The sequence below is a fragment of the Bison bison genome, unplaced genomic scaffold (assembly GCF_000754665.1).
Source record: "Bison bison bison isolate TAMUID 2011002044 unplaced genomic scaffold, Bison_UMD1.0 scf7180017864322, whole genome shotgun sequence".
NCBI lineage: Eukaryota > Metazoa > Chordata > Mammalia > Artiodactyla > Bovidae > Bison > Bison bison.
In genome coordinates this window covers 5857626-5873584 of record NW_011494894.1, presented here as the reverse complement: position 1 = coordinate 5873584, position 15959 = coordinate 5857626, and the positions used below count along the sequence as shown (strand labels likewise).

The 15959-nt window shown below is 37.1% G+C and overlaps 1 protein-coding gene across 1 annotated transcript; it reads left to right on the top strand.

Annotated features, from left to right (window-relative positions):
* The first annotated feature begins 3487 nt into the window (after positions 1-3487).
* On the top strand, positions 3488-14888 carry RNF2 (ring finger protein 2). Its single transcript, XM_010853086.1, has 6 exons — positions 3488-5405; positions 8285-8445; positions 9050-9265; positions 11459-11731; positions 12535-12706; positions 12977-14888. The coding sequence occupies exons 1-6, from the start codon at positions 5319-5321 to the stop codon at positions 13076-13078; spliced, it is 1011 nt and encodes a 336-aa protein (XP_010851388.1). The 5' UTR covers positions 3488-5318; the 3' UTR covers positions 13079-14888.
* Positions 14889-15959: the final 1071 nt, after the last annotated feature.

The window sequence follows — 15959 nt, the reverse complement described above, 5'->3', positions numbered from 1 at the left end:
ATGAAAGCCAGATATTTATGGTCCTTCAAAGAATGTTCTGAATATACTATTGATATTTTCCCTTTGGTTATTGAAACTGTGAACTCTCAACATTTAACTGTGACTAGATCTTTTCTCAGGATTTATTTTGTTTCTGTCACTGCTACTAAAATTATCTTGTCTGAACTGTAATGCTAATATTCACTTCACAACTTTGAGTGTCTACTTTGTGCAAGAAACATTTCTGTTTTGTTGGGTATCTCTTTTCTTATTCAGAAGTGTCATCTAGGTGGGGGTTGGGCCATGGGTAGACCCAGATCTTCTGTTTTGCGGCAAGGATCTTGAGACAGTAGTCAACTCCTGTTACTAGAAAGAATCTACTTTGTCTGACACCTCATTTCCCTCCTTCACGGGCTTCAGCTCTACTTTCCAGCCTTTCAGATTGTAGTTTTTATCTAGGCTATCTATTCTTACTCCTTTTCTCTTTCTTTGCTCTATGTATATGTCAGTAGTATGAATATCTAGATGACTCCCAAATACCAGTCATCAAAGTCAATTCGTTCTCACCTGAAAAACAAGCTAAATGTCTTTCATGTTCTTGGCTTGGGCAGGAATGAGCTGCAGACAGAAATGCAGCTTGTCACTAAACCAAAGAAGGGGAAAGTTTGTATATGATTTGGGGGAAGGATAGAATTTAGGTTAAATTTAAGTGAAAAAATATATATTGACCTAAAAGCAAAGAGGAACTAGTTCTGGGGCGCTTATCTGTTTGGTAACTGCCAGAGTGGAAGTGTGAGCTTCCTGAATACATGCAGTTCACGTGCTTTAGGCCAAAGTAGAATTTATAGCTCCCTCTATATATGTGGATTGTCTTGAGTCAAAAAATGGAAGTTTTCATCTCAGATCCCCTTTTGACCCTCCTTGGCCAGATCACAGGAGATGTTACTAAACATTGTTGATATCTGCACTGCTGACATGTTCTCAAAAATTGAGATACACCCTCTGTGTTTTCTTAGACTTCTAACTTTATTGAGGCTTTCAATGGCAAAGTCAAAGATCTCTCTTGGTAAGTGTCACATCGCACTTGGAAATATGTGGGTTATTTTCAAATATCTTTCGATACTGATTTCTAACATAATTCCACAGTGATAAGAGAACAAACAGACTCTATTTCAGTACCTTTAGACCATGGAATTTTTGCACTTTGTTTTATGTCCATGGGTATCTTCCACTGTTTCCTAGTTTATTGTCTGGGAACTTGAACAGAACTTGTATCCCACTGTTGTGTGAAAACTGTAGAAGTCTTAATTATGTTGAATTGGTTCTCATAGTGATTTTCAGGTCTACTGTATTCTTCTATTTCTCTTTATATTCATTCTGTTAATTTTGAGAGTTTGATGTTGAAACTCCAACTAAAAAATCTTAATCTACTTAAAAAATAATATATAGTGGAACTATATGTAACCTTGTTCTGTATTTTCTAGATCTCCTGTAATTGTGTTATCATACTTTCATAATTTAAAAAAGAAAGAAGAAAAAAAATGAGATAGTGGTTTTGGTAATCAGCAACATTGTATCCTTTTCTTTTTCTTTTTTTGTAACACCTGCTGTGTTATCTGGTAAGATGGCATCCATGCAGTAGCATTAAAGACTAGTTACCAGGGAACTTATGATTGATTGTAATACAGATTCAAACAGAAAGACTGGAAAATTTTCAAAAGTCATATTGATCCTAGTTTTCCAAATGATACTGTGATGTTTTGGAACTACAACTAACTTGTGGTTTACTTTCTAAATCTTAGTTGCCACAGGTATACCAATACCCAAATCAGATAAAATTTGGCTATGTTCAGCAGATTTGATATCTCTAGAAACAAGGCCTTAGGAGAACATTTTATTTGACAGTTCCTATTATTTGCTGGGGGAGCGTTTTAGACAGATGAAAGGCGTGTTCTGTTTATAGTTGACCCCAGGGTAACAGTGTGGGGACATGGGTTAGGATTTAGAGTTCTGAGAAATTCCTCCTGTCTTAGTAGTTTTAGTTTCTAATAGATTAATTTTGTTAGTACAGAGTTTATGGTAGAAAAGTGGCACATGTGTTTACAGGGAAGCTGTATTTAAAGGTAGTTTACCTTGAGTTCAGTGAATGCCAGAGTCAGCTTCAGAGCTGCATCCTTTGTAGGTTTGAGGCCATTGTTCTTTACACACACACATCCCACCTGACCCCACCCCACATATACCCTTTATTTGCTATTATGGGGCAGTGCCTCTTCCACTAATTTTTTCTGATTGCTGTATCGGTCAGTATCTTTACGAATAGGTCCTTGAAACTTAGAGGCTAAAGGATCTTTGGTTTTTTAATCTGAAGTATCATATGTTTGTTTTACTTTGTACTTTGTCAGTTTTCTAAAGGTCTTCTCACATTTTCAACTGCTGTGTTGGAAATTATCCAAATTTGCAAATTTCCGATCCTTTTTTTTTTTTTTTTTAATCCTGTATTTTAGATGTGAGCCTGTTAAGAAAAAGAAGGACAGGTTCTTTTTACATTATCTGTTGGGCCTGTCCCACAATACAGGTTGCACACCTTGATGCCAGTTTCTTATGTTTCCTATTTATTGTTCCATTCCTTGCTTTCAGCCTTGAGTTTTAGTCTGACTTTTAAAGGAAAGGCATCAGAAAAGGCCTGTGTATCACTCTTGTTTTCTTGCTTTTTCTAGTCCCTTGCATTCCCTAGTCTCCTGTGAAGTGTTTTGTACTTTCTTTTTTTCTGTTTTTCCAGCCAGTTTTCAGTTTTACTCATCTGAGAGGCTACAAGTAAATGGAGTCATTAATATAAGCCTGGGATTCCTGGACAGTGTCTTAACAGAATGAAATCCAATAGCGGCCATTAGTCTCTCTGCCTTATGGTTTTGGAAAGTTTTTTATTATGACTGTTAACCTGAACTGTACCTTACTTTAGTTTCCATTGGTTTATCTACCATTGTAGCAGTCTTAAGTGGGTCTGGGCCATTTGTTGTTTTCTTGGGGAAGACCTTGAGAAAAAGATAGTTCATTTGGAATTTCAGGGGAGGCAGTAAAGGGGAACAGAGTATAAAAGGTGGTGATGCCAAAACATAATGTTGGGTACATAAGGAGGGCAGGTTTCAGATAATCTGAATGCATTTTTCTTTGCTAGAGAGTCTTTAAATATACGCTGCTTTGAACTCCAAGTTTAAGGCTTCAGCATGCCAGTCAGAAAGACTGGCCAGCGTATATTTGGTACTTTTTCTCCTTTCTTTTCTAGAGCTTGTTTTAGTTGTATTGATAACAGACACTGCAGACAGTAGGATCAAGCAACGCTCATAAAGTGGTGGCTTCTTGTTTAGTTGCTAAGTCATGTCCCCCTCTTGGCGACACTGTGGACTGTAGCCCACCAGGCCTCTCTGTCCATGGGACTTCCCAGGCAAGAATACCGGAGTGGGCTGCCATTTTCTTCTCCAGGGTTTCTTCCTGACCCAGGGAACAAACCTGTGTCTCTTGCGTTGACAAGCGGATTCTTTACCACTGAGCCGCCTGGGAAGCCCATAACGTGGTGGCTAGAAACCATGATTTAGTCCCTAAAGTACAGAAATGTTAACCTTAGTCCCCGAGTACAAAAATGAAGAATGGCCTCCTCCATTAAACAAAGTGATGTCTCTTTTAGATATCTCCTATTGAAGATTTTAGAGAGGCTTATGGCAAAGTTTGTTGCTCCAGAGACCAGACACTGGTCTCTTGGGTCTCTTATCTGTTGGCTGCTAAAGTTTAACTACATAGCAGTTAGTAGAGCCTGTGCCATCATTTGATCTTCTGAAGATTGAATGATACAGAAAAGACAGTATTTCATCAAGAAGTTTCTTTCACAAAATTCTTTCAATTTATGATTCTCAGAGAATGGAGTTAAAGCATTCAGGGAGATACTCAAAGAACCACAGGATACTAATCGTAGAATTAACAAACTCAGTTAGTCTAGTGACTGTGCAACTCAGCTATAATAGCTGAGAAAAATTGCTGAGATTCCAGATTACCGTTGGGGACACTGATCAGGGATCATACAGGACCTGAATGATAATTTTAGTTCAAGGACAAAAGGCTTAAGGAATGTTTGCTTGTTTGGGAGTCACTAGTTCCAGTAAGCAAAATGAACAAGTCTTTAGGGTAGACTCAGTGGACAGCCTGAAAATTATAAACAAAATCCATGATTCATTCAAATTTGAAAAATTTGAACATTTCACATTTTTGCTTGGACAAAGGAGAAACTTCATGTGAAAATGTAGCTTTCTGTCAATGAAACAATGTGTGTTGAATTTTAGAGGGGACTAGAATTTAGGTTAAAGTTCAGTAAAGTGCTTTTACTTATAAAAGCAAAGTTGAGTTAATTGCTCATTAGGTGGAGTCTTGAGCAGGTATTTTAAAATGGTATCTGCTAAAAGTGGGAAATTCACCATCCTGGATACAGATGGATCATGTCCTTCGTTGTTTATGTGCCAGTGTAGAGTATATGACATTCTGTGATCGTGCAAGCTGTGTCTTTAGGCAAGTGTGATGTTTTTCCTTCTCACTGTCTACTGGACCACTCTCCCTCCCTTAGTGCTCCATTAAATAACTAGAACTCAAGGAGACCTTGAAATTGTATCAAATGGTCAGTACTAGGAGGAACTAAGACATTCAGCCAGAAGTAAAGAAAAATCAGGTGGGATGTGATAACCGTGTCCAAATATTTGAAAGACTGTTGTGTAGAAAAATGGTTTGGCTTAAATCAGCTTGCCTCCAGAGGGCAAGCTATGGGTGGATAGGTAGCAGTTTTGGACTCACCATTAGGAGGAGCTTTCTGAATTCTAAGCTGACTTAGTAGACAGGAGTTTTCATGAGTGGAGCTGTGAAAGTAGAGGCGGGATAGCTGGTGGCTTAAAGTGTTTAGACGGTAGATTCTGTGTTTCCGGGAAAAACCAGGTGGCCATGCTGAAAAGTCTGACATTTTCCTGACTTAGTTCTAAATTCCATGACCACTAGTTTCAGAAAGATAACTTGCTATCTTGGTTGAAGAGGATTTTCTGTACGTTAGTAATAATGAAGCATTCTCTGTATGCGGGCTGCTAGGTGTTCAGAGATCAGTGATAGCCTCTTGCTGTCAAGTAGCTTGTATTTATAAATGGAAATATTCTCGAGCTTTTCTTCATTTCCATTCTTGAACCAGTGTGTAACTTTTTTTTTTTTTTTTTACTATTATTCTCAGGATTTACAATGTCCAAAAATTAGTTTTGAGATTTACTTCCCTTTCAGACACCAAAATTGTTTTTCTCTCCTCTTTATTCCTAGCAATGTCTCAGGCTGTGCAGACAAATGGAACTCAGCCATTAAGCAAAACATGGGAACTCAGTTTATATGAACTACAACGAACACCTCAGGTAATGTAGACCAAGATAATTTAGGGAAAATATGAGACATATGTAAACTGGAATATATTTTTAGAAAATGAAAACTTGAAAGAACATAGCCATAATAATACATTTATATACAAAATAGTCCTAATTTTTGTGTATGTTGGTTGACCATTCATTGAAGAAATAATTTGAGTGCCTATTGTGTACCAGGTCCTGAATTAGGGACTAGGTAGAGTGGTGCATAAAACAGATGTGGCATCAGCTCAGGGAGTTTAGACACCAAGCAAGTAAATTACACATATGAGAAGCTGTACATAGGCAAGTTGCTCGATGCTGTAATAATAACAGGGTAACTAGGGAAGACTATTTTGAGAAGGTGAAGATGGGAAAGACTGGGAAAGGAACAAGTTTGAAGGAGATAAATATTCTTAAAACTGAAGTCTGAAAGTTTGAAATGCCTGTAAGACAAGCAGAAAGGCTACGTAGGGGTCTGGGCTAAATGTAAAGTTTCAGGACTTGTCGGTGCATTTGGAGCACAGGAATGCCAGATTACCTAGAGAGATGAGCAGAAGGCTCAGAACTTCATCCACAGGAGCTTCAGCATTTAGAAATTAAGTAATAGGAAAGGAGGCTGAGAAGGAACAGCCAGAGAAATGGAAGGAAAAGTGGGAGATGAGGAGAGGAGATAAAAGAGGACAGAGTGTTTCAAGGAGGATGCAGCTACTGTGTTCAGTACTACTGGGAGGATGAGTAAGATGAGGATTACAAAAGTGAACATTCGAGTTGGCAGTATAAAGTTGGTAACCCTTGAGAAGAATAGATTCACTTGAGTAGACTGTGCTGTGTTAAAGAGGGAGGAGTGGAGGTGAAGATGGATAGGTAACGCTTTAGAGAAGTTTGGCTGTGCAGAGATGCAAAATGAGTGAAAACTTGAGGGGAACTTAGAATCAGGAACCCCAGCTCCCTCTGGACACAGCTCTAAGGTTCACGTTTCACTGCAGCAATCCTATGTTAATCCAGATCGATTTAGTGAGGAGGGAGAGATTGCTGAAGTCTGAGAGCAGACAGAATAATTGAAAGGGGAGCATGCTTGAGAAGGTAGAAAGGAACGTACATTTGATAGGAAGTGGTGTGCTTTCTCCTTATAATAAGAATGAGGAAGATACCTAATAAAGATCAGGTAGAGAGAAAATGAGAGCTCCTTTTAATGAAGTAAGGTAATCTGCTTAACGTTTACATGGTAGAAGGTCTGCAGATAGAAGAAAAGGTGTGAAAAACGCTGTAGTGAAAAGAAAAGTGAGTTTTACTGACACCAGTCTGGTGTGTGATCCCTCCCCCTTTCCCCTCTGCAGTGCTACACAGATGCACAGGGCCAGGAATGCAAACCCAGATGGATGGTTTTCCAGGCTTGGGATTTTGCTAGGCAAGTTTTCAAGAGGCCGAGGGGGACAGGCTTGATTACTAGCTGGGTCATCATCATACCCTGTGTGATTCATAAAATGGAGGTTATAATTCCTAAGTCAAAAGTTTGTGTGCATATTAAACTAAGTAAAATGCAGAAAGTGCTTTATATAGAAAGGTTGAAATATAAGAGATAACTTGATAAGGGACAGTATCCACAGTTTCATTGTCTTTTTTTGTGGAGTCATCAATCTTTGACCCTATAGAGAAAACACAAGTATGATGGAGAGCCAGTGGAAATAGGAAGTGTCAGTAAGCCTGTTGGAAGCCCTCATTTCTACCTGCATCTTCCTTTTCATGGCCACTAACTAGACCTCTCCCCTCAATCCACAGGAGCATTGGTGCCTTTGTTCTCAGTGCTGCCTTGTGGGAAGGGTAGGTTGTGGTAGTGAGGCCAAAAGTAGGAGTTGCTGATCTGTGCCTCTGGGAGATGCGGCCTGAATTCTACATTGCAACTCCAAGTGCATTTCTCACTGACAACAGTTTTAGTCATGACAGTTAGAAATACTAATACTTGTTACTTCAGACAGACGTGCTATAGTTTAAATCAGTTTGTAGATTAGCCTGAGAACCTGACCACTTGGTATAAAACTGCTCTGTGGATCAAGAATTTTTAAGGTTTAAAAAGTGATTTTAAAACAAAATCCTGTTAAACTGTGCATCAGTTTTGTTCAGTCACTCAGTCATGTCCGACTCCTTGCGACCCCATGAATCGCCGCATGCCAGGCCTCCCTGTCCATCACCATCTCCCAGAGTTCACTCAAATTCACGTCCATTGAGTTGATGATGCCATCCAGCCATCTCATTCTCTGTCGGGAAGTCCCCTTCTCCTCCTGCCCCCAATCCCTCCCAGCATCAGAGTCTTTTCCAATGAGTCAACTCTTCACATGAGGTGGCCAAAGTACTGGAGTTTCAGCTTTAGCATCAGTCCTTAGAGAATATTTAAATTCATATTTTAAAATCTTAATGGATGGCATGAAATATATAGTTTATTATCATAGTGGTGCACTTTTGCAGATGGAAGAATTTTTAGGGTTCCTTTAGCCTTAACTTCCTCATTTTTCAGGTAAGAAGACAATGTTAAAATATTTAGAGTTGCAGAGCTAGTTGTTGAACTAGAACCTAAGCCATCTGACTCCATATTCAGTGCTATTTTAAAATTATACCAGGCTAACTTACCATTAGTTGTCTTTTAAATATATGATATGCTATCTTTAACATTATGATAACAGATTTACATAATGCTTTGGTGCTGTGGGGCTGAGGGAAGTTGAAGGAGATTATAGATAAAACAAGATTGGTTGTGAATTGACAGTGATGGTGACTGGATGATGGCTGCACAGGTGTTCATTTTTGTCGCTTCTGTATTCTTATATGTTTGAACTTGTCCATAACTTTTTTTAAAAAAGGTAGCATTTAATTTTAAAGTGATGTTTTTACAGGAGGCAATAACAGATGGCTTAGAAATTGTGGTTTCACCTCGAAGTCTACACAGTGAATTAATGTGCCCGATTTGTTTGGATATGTTGAAGAACACCATGACTACAAAAGAGTGCTTACATCGTTTTTGTGCAGACTGCATTATCACAGCCCTCAGAAGTGGGTATGTTAAAATGAATGACACCTAGGTATTTAAATTATGTGAGGACGGTATTCTAGTGCTTTATCTAAAGTCCAGGTTGTAATTGTTGGAGAATCTTTGTTTTGAAACAGTTGGTTTTATATAATTTTAGAAGCTTTTCAGGATGAGTTTTTATTTTGAGGAAACTGCAAAGCTTGAAACCATGGCTTTTCCACTTCTTAGGTATGTAAAATAATACCCTGATGAAAGCTATTTTAATAAAATAATTGATAACATGAATATATATTAATGGATACTTTTTCCTTATATGGCATGGATATCAGAAAGGGGAACTTTATATTAGGAAAAACTAGATTTTCATTTCTAAATGGTTATATATAAATTATCACAAGGAAGTATTTAGATTTTTCTCTATTGGCAAGTAGTAGAGAGTATCTCAGTTTTCAAAGATCGTGCTTATAGCCACTAGTCATATATTCACGGAAAGTCAGGTAATCAGTTTAAATTTCTGTGACTTAGTAAAGGTATTGGGGAAAAGATGATAATAATCTGGAAGCTGGCTATTTTTGTCTTCAGCCCAAAGATACTAGCGTTACTTACATTTCTTTTCCCTCTTTTTATTTAGCAATAAAGAATGCCCTACCTGTCGGAAAAAGCTAGTTTCCAAAAGATCACTAAGACCAGACCCAAACTTCGATGCACTCATCAGCAAAATTTATCCGAGTCGTGATGAGTATGAAGCTCATCAAGAAAGAGTATTAGCCAGGATCAACAAGCACAATAATCAGCAGGCACTCAGCCACAGCATTGAGGAGGGACTGAAGATTCAGGCTATGAACAGGTAGGGGCGAGAGGCAGAGACGGTGGCCGCTTTTCTTAGTGTTTTATTAAAGACTGAATTTACTTACCGCCTTCCATTTTGAAAAGATAAAATGCAGTAACAGTAGTTCTCTGTAATTAGTTTTTCATGCAGGTATACTGTATGTTTCCTGGGGTAATAGGGGATTCCTTTCAAGTAATAGAATCTTAAAAACAAAACAGAAACCTCTCATATACCCACTTCTGTCTCCACTCACCACTGTACTTCTCTTCTTCTCTTCATAAGAGTTGTCTGTGCTCACCAGCTCCGATTTCTTCCCATTTTGAACTCCCCCAGTCAGGCTTCACCCCGACTCCTCATATCACCCTTGTCAAAGTTATCATTGACCTCCACATGGAAAAATCTAGTCACTGATTCTGAGATCTAATCTTACTTAATATTTTACACAGTTAATTTCTCTTTTCTCTTTGATTGGTTTTCTTTACCTGTCTTTCAAGAGATCATATTCTCCTGGTTCCCTTTGTATGTCATTAGCTGTTTCTTGTCTCCAAACTTAACATGTTCAGTACTGAATTGTCAGTTTTTACCCCCTACTTCTCTTCTTTCTTGCTTGTTTCAGTTGATGGCAAAACCATCATCACACTTGCTTTAGCCAAAAATTTTGGGGTTACTTTTAATCTCTCTCCTTTTTTCCCCAGCCTGTATACCAGTCTGCAAGTAAATATATTTTTAGCTTTTCCCATAATACATCCAAGTTGGTATAAGCAGCCACTGTCTTTCATTTGAAGTATTGAAGTAGCCTCCTGATTTGTCTTTCTACTTTCCATGCTTACTGCCATACCATCTGTTCAAAGCACAGCAGCCAGAATGATAAGGTGAAAGTCAGGTCCAAATTCTCCTTTGCTTTGAGGCCTCTAATATCTTCTCTTCATATTCAGGCTAAAAGACCTTAATGGTAGCTTCCAAAGCCCTACATAATCTGAGCACTTTCTTCACCCCCACTCTTTTTTCTGCTCTGACATCTCCTTATATGTTTAGGCCTCAGGGGGAGTCAGGACTTTCCAAAGCCACATCCCAGTCTCGCGGCTTTCACTTTGGCTGAACATCAGAATCACTTGGGAAGGTTTTGAATCCTAGAGCCTCAAAGTTATCACTCCAGGCTAAGTAAATCAAAATCTTTGACTGGGGAATATGCATTCATATTTAAAGGTTCTAGAAGTGATTCTGAAATGCAGACTTCCAGTCTTCTACCCAGAGAAAGAATCCCCTTTGTGAAATCCTGTATAGATAGACTTTTGATTTTGCTTGAACATTTCTAGTGGTGGGAGTATGTGACAGAAGCTTTGTTCAGTTGTTAACAACATTATTAAAGCTTCTTCGGTGTTTTTCAGACTTAGCAAGTTTGTTTATGCCTTGGTGCCTTTATACTTACTGTTCTGTCTTTCAGGAACCTCTTCTAGATAATCTGCATGGCATACACTATTTTTTCAAGTGTCTGCTGAGTTTCCATTTTCCACCCCAGTTATAAAGTGATGGTATTGTTAACTGCCTTGACGGTCGTTTTGATGAATAAATAAGATGTGTGCACGAAGCGCCTTGCCCAGTTACCGGTTTATAGTATTTGAGCTTGTTAGAGAGATGCTTCTGTATTCATGCTCTGTATTTAGATATCTCATCTTTTGCTTTAGAATAATTTTGCATTGCATTAGCCGACTTTGGGTGAGGTCAGCAGGCAGAGAGTGCTGACATATCTGAATTATACCTTTGTTTCAATTTAAAATCTCATAAGAAAAGTCTCCAAATGTAAATAAGTATTTGCCAGTAGTCCCCATAATCAAAAAAGAAATTTTTTCAGTGAATGTAAATATTTGTTAAATTTGTTCGAATGTTTGCCTGTGTGTGTTTCCCTAAACTTTTCAGGGACATGTGGGAAATAGATGCCGTTATTCAACTTGGAGCAAATTCAGTTACTAACATGTTTTTAGAATTTAGGTTTTTTTTTTTGTCCACACTAAAGTGGCTTCAAGATCTCAATTCCCCAACCAAGGGTTGAACCCAGGCCACAGCAATCAAAGTCTGGAACCCTAACCTCTAGGCTACCAGGGAACTTAGAATTTAATAACTTCAATGAATGTACTTCTAACTTGATGCATTAAGAAGGCCTACATGTAAATTTCATGCAACCTGTTTTTGTGTTATTTTCCTCTTAACTAGATTACAGCGAGGTAAGAAACAACAGATTGAAAATGGTAGCGGAGCAGAAGACAATGGAGACAGTTCTCACTGTAGTAATGCATCCACGCATAGCAATCAGGAAGCAGGACCTAGTAACAAACGGACCAAAACATCTGATGATTCCGGGCTTGAGCTTGATAATAATAATGCAACAGTGGCAATTGACCCAGTAATGGATGGCGCTAGTGAAATTGAATTAGTATTCAGGCCTCATCCCACACTTATGGAAAAAGATGACAGTGCACAGACAAGGTAAGTGTGGGTTAGTTTCAGATTGTCTGAATTTAGAATGGTTACTTTGGAGTTAGAAAGCAATTTCAGGTAAGAATTAAGGGTGATATTTGTCATCCTATTGTTGCCAGAGGCCAGCTGGATAGTTTAGCTGCCTGCATTTTGTTTTCTTTATTCCTCATGTGCTTGCCGTCTACACATGCATATCTGAAAGGAATGACCCTCCTAGGCAGAGGAGGAGAAAGAATCATTTAAATGTCTTTACAGTAATGCTCTAAAATTTTTGGCTGGCCAGCATGGCTGCTTTATTACATCTCTCCAAAGAGCACACTACCTGCCATCAAGTGCAGATACGCATCAGGTTGAGTGAGTGATTGAATGATACACCATGCTTTAAAAAAAAAACATGAAAATTAGCACTTACGCTCATTCTGAAAAACCTAAAAAAGACAAGAAGAAATTTGCTTTTATTCTTAGCAGTATTCTTGCTGCTATAGATTCAGAACTGATTGTTGGGGTTGAGCGATATGTTCTGTTTTTCCTCTTAGTACAGTGTGTATTTGATTTTTGTTATTTTATGTCATATATTATGGATGGTAAGGTAGGTAGAGCTTTCATGGCCTGGTGGATGTGAGCTTGTACTTTTCTCTCTTCTGTACCTTTCAATAAGAAATTTTTAGATAATAGAGGAATAAATTTCTGATATTATTTTGTCAACATTTGAGATATTTGCATTTGGTATGGCTTTTTGGAAATGTTTTATAACTTACATACATTTTTATCATTAATCTAGAAATTAAGGTTTTAATGATTTGTTTTTCCAGATACATAAAGACTTCAGGTAATGCCACTGTTGATCACTTATCCAAGTATCTGGCTGTGAGGTTAGCTTTAGAAGAACTTCGAAGCAAAGGAGAATCAAACCAGATGAACCTTGATACGGCCAGTGAGAAGCAGTATACCATTTACATAGCAACAGCCAGTGGCCAGTTCACTGTAAGTATTTAAAATAATAGGCTGTTGATATTGGGGGCACTTTGAACATCTGAGAGTGGCAAGTTGTGGGGTGGGGCCTAATAAAATGGTGCATACACTGAAGAGAAATTGCAGCAGGGTAGTTAACTTGATATATCCATTTTTCTTTTATGAATGGTATAAGTGACAACAAGTTTATCCTGTTTTTTTTTTCAGATGGACTTTAATGTAGTTCCATCTCACTATTTTGTGCTTTGAGTAGTTTTCATAATTGTTTCTTTTTTGTTTTAGGTGTTAAATGGCTCTTTTTCTTTGGAATTGGTCAGTGAGAAATACTGGAAGGTGAACAAACCCATGGAACTTTATTATGCACCCACAAAGGAGCACAAATGAGATTTTACTAAAACCAGTTCTGAGAATGAACTTTTTTATAGCCTATTTCTTTAATATTAAAGATGTACCGTCATTACTTTTATGGACAGAACTTTGGATATGTTATTCAGTTTTCTTTCTGAGCCAGATTCGTTTACACTATTAGAATCTTTTCCCCTTAATTTAAGATCTCCTTTTTGGAAGGAACTGCAATTATTCAGTACTTTATTTTTCCTTTAAAAAGTATATCTAAATTGTATGTTTTCACAGAGTGTGGTTCCATTTGGAGCATCTTGGAGCTTTTGACCCAGGAATTTTTCATAGTTCTGTATTCTTAAGCGAAGATTTAGTTGGCCATCTTTCTCCCTCCCCTCAGAAGTTTTTTAGGCCTACAGAATGTTAAATATGTATTTTGACTTTTTTTCCTGGAGTCTTGTATATTTATAGTTTTCTATATAAGCTGTAGTATCTTCATGAAGACCAAGGCTCAAATTTACTGTGCTTAAAAAACAATTCTCATAGGATTATTATTTTCATGGTATTTTCTTCCATAATATCTCATTTTTAAAGAAAAGTTCTTTATGAACTTAGTGTCCATTGTCATGCAATGTTATTTTCTTCCATTTTTGTCCCTCTAAATTTGGAATTTCTGATCCTGGGAAAGAGAACCAAACAAGATCCCAAGTTCTGTGAGAACTTGGTTCATTCACAGATTTCATTGAAGAAAGAAAAATTAAATTGTTCTTATGTAGTTTTCAAGTGTGTATTTTAAAAAGTCTTTTTCTTTGTATTTTATTGTCACCTCATTTCCTTTATTATGTGTATGTTTTTTTCCTATTAAAATACCAGAGACATGGAGATATTTTGCACTTTAGCCTGGATGAAAAGTACAAGATATGTTCAAAGCTTCCCTAATTCTTTTCTTATTCATAGCTGCATAAGTTTCAAAAATAACATGGCACATAGAACTAACAATAGGGAAAATTTGCTTCTGTTTGAAAAGTGTGTTTAGCATTTTGGGTTGCCATATCAGTTTATAAATTTGGTGCTCTGCTAATTACACTGTATCTAGAGAAGCAAGCTAATGGAGCTTGAACCCTGCCTTGATGTGTAGTGAAAGATAACTCTGTAGAAGAATGTCAGCCAGAATGGTAAAGTCATTCTACTCTTCTTAATTTAGTTTTATAATGAAGGACAGTGTGTGGTGTCTGGACCCAAAATGGCTTTATGATAACAGGTCAGAAATAAGATTGACTTGTGTTGTTTTTTTTTGTCCCTGTCCTGATTTCAGGTATGTTTCCAAGTTTAAATTATCACAGTATTTATGAAAACATATTTGCATTGGGAAATTAACCATAAAAGGTTTTTACCAGGGGAAAGTTACCCTCCAATACCATTGTAACTGAAAGCCTGTCTAGTCGTTGTAAATATTTACCTGTCATTTTTGACAGATCGGGGCCAGCTTGATGTTTTAAATATTCACCCCAATATGAAAATTTAAAGGCTTGTTCAATTTTTTACCATTCTATTGAAAATATTTAAAATCTGTTTTTACAATTTTTTTTTTTTTGGTAATCTGTGCCATGAAGTTTGAAAACCACCAAATATCAAGGAAAATTTTGTATTCAGTTCCTTTTCTGGTGTAATGTTAAATTGTATAGATTATTAATGCATGTCCACTGAATATAACCCTGGTTTTGTGATATAACTGCTTAGATTTTATTGGTGATATTAGATTAGTGGTTGCATTAAACAACTAAATTCCATTGTGATTATTAATTGACATTTGTCTTTAAGCAAAAAGTTATTTGTGAATATAAGCTTTGTGCTTAGAGAATGTATGTGTTTTTATCCATCAGTATGGGAGGATATAAATTCTTTGCATCATTAGTGAATTTACTGGATGTGTAATCCTTTGCAAAATATAATTACAGGTGTTTGATAGAGCACTGAGTGTATAGTGTTGTGTGTGTGTGTGTGTGTGTATGTTTGTGTGTGCTGGAGGGTGGGTACTGTTAAACATACTATTAACTATGAGTGTTTCATAAAGTATTATCCAAGTAACTTCTATGACCACCTTCTCAACTGAGAAATGAAAGACTCACTAAATAGGGCCTTTGGATTATACATTATCATTTTAAATTTATTAATATTATGCTAAAATATATATAACCTAATTTATCACTTTAACCATACAATTGAATGACATTAAGATACATTCAGAGTGTTTTTTAGCCATCACTGCTGTTATTTCTAGAACTATCATCCCAATCAGAAACTGTACCTGTTATGTGATATACCCCAGGTAAACTCTATTTTTCTTTGAATTTGACTATTTTAGGCACATTATATATGTGGAATCGTGCAGCATTTGCAGCATTTGTCTGTTGTGTCTTAATGTCTTGTAGCATAATGGTTTTAAGGTTCATGTTGTAGCATATATCAGAATTCCATTCCTTTTTATGTCTGAATAATATTCCACTGTATCCATTCATTGTTGATGGGTACTTAGATTAATGGAAACTTTTTGCTATTGTGACTCATGCTGCTGTGACCATTTTTGTACAAGTATCTGTGAGAGTTCTTTAAGTTCTTTTGGGTATACACTTAAGAGTGAAGTTGCTGAACCACATGTCAATTCTATATTTAATTTTTTGAGGAACCTCAGACTTTTCCACAATGGCTGCACCATTTTACAATCCCCCCAGCAATACAGAAGGATTCCACTCTCTCCACTTCTTCACTAACACTTGCTGTTTTTGTTTTCAGTAGCTGTATTTATGGGTATAAAGTGTTATTTCATTGTGTTTTGGAGTTGTATTTCCCTAGTGGCTTGTGATGCTAAGCATATTTTCACGTGCTTACTGGCCATTTGTATATCCTCTGTGGAGAAATACCCATT